The sequence below is a fragment of the Epinephelus moara genome, chromosome 24 (assembly GCF_006386435.1).
Source record: "Epinephelus moara isolate mb chromosome 24, YSFRI_EMoa_1.0, whole genome shotgun sequence".
NCBI lineage: Eukaryota > Metazoa > Chordata > Actinopteri > Perciformes > Serranidae > Epinephelus > Epinephelus moara.
Window position 1 is genome coordinate 42,051,147 of NC_065529.1, and position 6,211 is coordinate 42,057,357.

At 39.7% G+C, this 6,211-nt stretch overlaps 1 protein-coding gene across 1 annotated transcript in view; it reads right to left on the bottom strand.

Annotated features, from left to right (window-relative positions):
- agtrap (angiotensin II receptor-associated protein) overlaps nt 1-5,692 on the bottom strand; it is a 16,051-nt gene extending 10,359 nt beyond the window's left edge. The window contains exons 1-3 of the mRNA XM_050037199.1: nt 5,536-5,692; nt 3,015-3,049; nt 2,738-2,846 (exon numbers count right to left, since the gene is read on the bottom strand). Of these exons, the coding sequence (XP_049893156.1) occupies nt 2,738-2,846; nt 3,015-3,049; nt 5,536-5,562 (171 nt within the window). The 5' untranslated portion in view covers nt 5,563-5,692. The remainder of the gene's footprint in view (nt 1-2,737; nt 2,847-3,014; nt 3,050-5,535) is intronic.
- Nucleotides 5,693-6,211: the final 519 nt, after the last annotated feature.

Below are 6,211 nucleotides of genomic sequence, written 5' to 3' on the forward strand. Positions count from 1 at the left end.
CAAAACAAAATATGGACATATACAAATGAAATCCTGCTTAATCATCACCTATGGGCTTCTACTCATGTGTGGTGGTGACTCTGTTTGCAGAGCTCCTGCCCTTTAACTGTATTTTGATGTTTTTGTGAGCTCGGACCGCTTCTGCAGAGAATCGGCCCTCTACACGTGCTTTCTTATTATCGTCTTATTTTGCTGTGTTCAGGATGTTCCTGGGTACAGCGTGCAGGTGAATCAGGACTTCACAAAAAAGGTAGTCACCAGATGCCAGACCCCACATCCAAACGGAAGCTACGAAAATTGCGGACACAGCGTCCAAAAACACACAGACATAGGGAGGCAAAAAGCATATCTGGGATCGGTTTTCACTTAAACTTGTACTGGTGATGCTGCTTACAAACAGTAACTGACAATTCCTGCACAGTAGCATGAGTAGCAGTTGGCGAGTAAGGTTGCAAAGGTATTTCTCAATACAGCCAGTCTCCTCCAGAATCTGAGTATGCATGGACCATGTGCTAATCTCATCCTCTGATCTGCACGGCCATGGGTGATAAAGCAGGAGGGCAGACAAGAATGTCCTTTTGTCTCCAAAATATAAACCAAAGCAGGCATAATGCGATGGTCAACTCCACTCTATGGGTTTGGGATCTTGTGATAGCTGCACTTTTTTACACTGTAGTGACAACATACACAAATGTCACTCGAGAAAGGGAACAGCATATGTGAAAGCTCAGTGGCGGGAGGGGGGCAATTGTACATGGACATGGTATGAAAATGCTCTTAATGCCACAAATAAAGGAAGTGTGACTTTAATATGTGATTTGTTGACAAAAGACACACTGAAATCCCTTCAGACGCTTGAGAGAGTGAAGCCTGGAGCTTATAACGGAGAGCAACATGCAGTAGGCTACATGGCACATGAGGCAGCAGGACTCTCTCCTAGATCTTGTACAACTGTGTGAGTGAGACACCGAATAAATGAATGGTTGATTTGATTTTAAAGCTGCATCCTGAACCACAAAGAATCCTCTGTATTAATTCTTTTTTCAACTTTCTTTTCCCACTTGGTCCAGCTCAGTCCGCAGAGCTCCTTTCCTGTGGCACCCTAGACTTTAAAGTGCACAAGGTAAAAGGCTCCCCTATGGTTACTTCCCAACGGCAATGACAGTCAGAATCCATTACTGTCAAAGGTGTCATTGAAAGAGATGCTGGACAGCCAGTTTTTTCTAGAGGAGCTTCTCCTTGACCCTGTGGTGTATTTTATTGACATGCAGCACATCTTCACAGACAGAGTGGCAGTCTGGGGCTGATTTCAGAGGAGACAGACTTTGACTGTGGCTAAGATTTAACTAAAAGTCAGACTTCAGACAGACGTCTAAATTCAGCCGTTGCACAAAGCTGTTCAGTTTTTTTGATCAACCTAAAGGGGACCTATTATGCTTTTCCTTAATTTTTGTCATATATATAATCCCTGTAAGCAAAACACTCAGGCTTAAGACTGTTCTGAACACCTTGTTTCTAATGGCTTTTCTGCTTTTGCGACAAGCTGTCAGCTTGTGAGGGATTTCTTTACGAGGTTATCTGCTCCAGGCACGCTACTGCAAGTGTTAACATTATGTAGCCTACACTGCTAAATGTAGCCACATGCTAACCTCAGGGAAAATGCAATCTTGGTTGCCCATGTTGTTTATTTCTTCTCAATTTCAGATCATATTTCTGCTGGACGAGTCTGGCTGTGTTTAAAAGCCTTTAATGGCCATATTTAATGGGAGAAAGTGCCGCCATACACATTAATTCCCTAGCTGCAAGTACACTGCTACATGTAGCTACATGCTAACATAAGGAAATGTTTAATCGTGGTTGCTGATGTTGTAATTTTTTCCCCAAATTTCAGATTGTATTCCTTCTGTAAAATGTCTGATTGTACGTTTAGAAGTTTCAAAACATTTATTGATGATTTTTTGATGTAAAAAGTGCCAGTATACTCCATTATAGTCATTCCTCAAATTAGATCTTTTTTAAACTAAGAAAACATGGCTAAAACTGTTGTCCTCTGCAAGAATTGAACCGTTACAGTACAAGGACATTTTATTGGGAAGACTTAGCTGAGTGTAACAATACTTCAAACTAGTAGCATAAAATCTCAATGCCAAGCAGACCTGAGATGTTATGTGACTTATCAGTCAGTCTCAGTAAAGTTTCTTTGGACAAACCAAATTATATATTTCCACCAGGTTACTGTGCTCTATAAAAACTATTTTCCATCTTAATGCTCCCTCTACATTATTATTAGAAAACCCTACATGTACATTAGGAGCCATGTTTTCCATTTGGTGCCACTGATTGTTACCATGAAAACATGAGTCATAGATCAGAGTTAGTGTAGGGTGTCAGAGTAAATTTGCAGGCTTAAAATGTGCCTTTATATTTGTAAAACTTGCCTTAGAGTTATCTAAAAGCCAAAATAAGACCGGCCTCACACTACAGACCACCAGTCTGAAACATCTGTGTGAAACTGCTGCTGTAAACTGACGCACCATGAAAGCCTCGGTTACTGCACTCTGTGCCGAATTAAGGCAAGACCTTGTTTCTCAAAGGGACGCTCTCAGATTGTCCTAGATTCCACAGACAAATAGGTTAGCACGGATACGCATTGCTAAGCCTATAGTTAGACTCCTGTACTGGACTCACATGATGTTAAGATTGCAGCCTGCGTGAAGGAATCAAGGCGAAGACTCACCATGAGCACGGCATCAATCGAGTCCCTCTGTGCGATGGCCCAGACCCCGACAGCTAAAACACTGAAGTTCCCCCAAGCAAAGGAGGTGGGCAGCCACGCCATGCAGCCCCTGCAGCAAACGCACGATTCATACAGTCACATATCAAGAATTCACAAGTATGGGGACGTGAAGGTGAAAGAGTAGGCCTGAATCAAGACTCTGAGTGTGTGAACGTGCGTGTGTGTGTGTGCCAGGCGAGGAGAGAAATTCCTCAGGTTTGTGAAAAAACCCACTCACCATACTGTAAGCAGCCAGTGCACCATTACTATGGCCTATAACACAGAATATAAGACAAGTGTTAGACAGGAATATAGGACTGTTATTAATACTTTCCCTGTGGCGCAGGACACTTCAGTCTACAGTCAATTGACAGAAAATATATCATCAATGATTCTAACCACAGATTAATCATTAAAACTCCAAACGCATACTTTGTTTTTAACATATATATTATTGTAAACTAAATGTCTTTGAGTTTTGAACCTTTGTTGGACAAATAAGAACATTTAAAGGTCCAGTGTGTAGGATTTAGGAGGATATATTGGCAGATATGGAATAAAAGTATTTTTTCTTTAGTGTACAATCACCTGAAAATAAGAATGATTGGGTTTTCGTGACCTTAGGAATAGCCCTTTATGTCTACATAAGGAGCGGGTCCTCATCCACGCAGTCCACCATGTTGCACCGCCATGTTTCTACAGTAGCCCAGAGCAGACAAACCAAATACTGGCTCTAGATAGGGCCATTTGCTTTTTCTTAGCAGCGAGACTGGAGAGGAAGAGACCTCTGTGGATAATTTGGCTCATGGTAAAAACCTCCTGAACATTTGGATCTCAGCTTATCGGAGAAAACAGATAAAGACACAATAGCAGGTGCTGGGCTCGTGGCCATCTGCGACATGACAAACAGCATCGGAAAGACACTGATTTGTTTTAAAACTTATTTATTTGGTGTGTTTTTTTACCAGTTGAAATCATCTGATACCACTTGTTTTAGAAAGGAGGAGACTTCTGCAGGTAATTCTGCTCCTGGTAAAAACCTCCTGAATAATGAACACAAACCAGGAATTAAAACCAGGAAAAGTTTTAGCTGGTTGCAATCTGCTAGTCTCACTGCTAAATGCCCTTAAATCCACCTAAATCTTACACACTGTTCTCTTAAAGTAAGGCTGCAACTTGTGATTATTGTCATAATCATTTTTATGACTAATCAGTTAATTATTTAGTTTATAAAATGTCAAAAAAGTGAAAAATGTTCAGCACAGTGTCCTAGAGCCCAAAGTGACATCTTCAAATTAGGGCTGGGCGTTACAGAGAAAATAAAATATCACAATATTTTTGACAAAATCACTTTGCTGTAATGCAGCCTTTAATACCCGGGAAAAACCCCCCACTTACGATAATATGATATCCAAACAGAAGACGACATCTAGTCTCATATCACGACATTGATATAATATCAATGTGTTGCCACACCTACTTCAAGTTGCTTCTTTTTTCCAACCAACAGTCCAAAACCTGATGACTCCTCACTTACCATCATAAATGACTGAGAAAACAACAACCTTTAATTGATTATCAGAATAGTTGGTGATTAATTTTCTTTTGACTGACTGAGTGATTAATTGACTGATTATAGCTGTAATTTAAAGGCGTCTCCTTGGATATTGAAACATGTTTCATTTTTTTTTTTTTTTTAACATTTTAAAGACCAAACAATTGGCTGATTTATGAAAAAAACAAAACAAAAAAACAACTAGTTTAATTCATACTAAAAATAAGCATTAGATGCAGCCCTGGTTCAGTCTATGTGAGCTCACAAATAATACAAACTACAGAGCCTAATGTAAAACATGTGATCATTTGCATCTGGCATAAAACGGGACGCTGCATCAGGGTGAGTGATTTCATGGCTCCACACATGGTCTGAATTTATTTTACCCAAATAATCAACCAGAGAATTCACCATTTTCCCCAGAAAAATCACAGTGTGAATGCTCCTTCAGCTACATTTCCACATCTCCTTCTCTGAGTAGTCACATTACATATTTAAGTCAAAGTTTCCGAGCTTTGAATAAAAGTTTTTGACACTTCTTTTCAACTTTTCTAGCCTTTAAAAAACAGTACAAAGGCATAATTCAATTTAATGGTCCTTGCCTTTAAAGGGCACATGACGTGGGCATCAGTTTACTTATATATGGTCAGTCACAGTAATTTATTACTTAAAGTTTTTACATGCAAGATATTGTTCATGTGGTTCCTGTGATGAATAATCTAAACAGCTGTATTTCCATATCTGGTGGAAAATTCACTGTGTGCCAGTTTTTCTTTGATCTTTGCCAAACCTGTGCACACATGCATCTTGTTAATATCTCATACAATCATCTCTTTGTTTGGGTTTCTAACATCCAGTAATGTTATTATCTCTGTCCATAGGCCTGCTGCTGCACATCACTGACAACATGACTGTGTTGTCTATGATCTTGAAAGCACGTCATCATTTTTAGAGGCTGTATCTCCTAAATAACTCAGCCTTTCTTCCACTATTTAACGTTAAAACACACCAACAACAATAGATTTCTCAAGTTAACTGCGATGTGTCACTAGCAGAAGCAGTTAGTTGCCAAACAGAGGATTTACCAATGAATTGGGCAACAAAGTTGGCATCATCACATCATTTAACACCGTTAAACACTGTACAAAAACAGGCCATCACACACACTTCCACTATCACACTCATGTAAACACCGCAGACTCACCTTTAGATTGATGGCAGGGATTTCCATAACAGGCTGTTTGGTGAAAGCAGCTGCTTCTTTATCCGCTTCACTGCTTTAACTTGTTGAGAGGGGCTACATGAAAAGCTGCCGCAGATTGTTTTACACAAACTTCTCCCTGAAACTCCTCCTCCCTTCAGATCAGCCTGCAAACACAAACCATGTGACAGCAGCCTGACTGCCTCCCATGTGACTCTCACCTCCTCCCTCCTCCTCCTCCTCCTCCTCCTGCTCCCTCTCAGACCCAAAGAAACCACATGGGCATCAGCAGCGTCTCTCCAGTGGTTCACTATGAATGATCAGGAATGCAGCATGTCTGTTTGAGCATTTAAAAAATGCATACATACAACAGTCTGCTCAGTTTGTCTAACAGATTATGATATAAATAATAAATACAAGATTAGGATTTATTCAAAAATTGTAGAGACTATTTGTCGGTATAGTGAAATAACATGTCAGCAGCAGCATGATTTTAAGAGGTGTCATTGTGACTGATGTGAGCTTTTGATACATTTGCCAATATTGTTTGTGGAAGGTAAAATTTATATTTTATATTCAAAACTTTAAATCTATGCAGTTAAACAGTCATCGCCTCTTGAATGTGTATATTTCTTTATTCAACATACAATCACATAACTGTTCATATTTCTAATGTTTA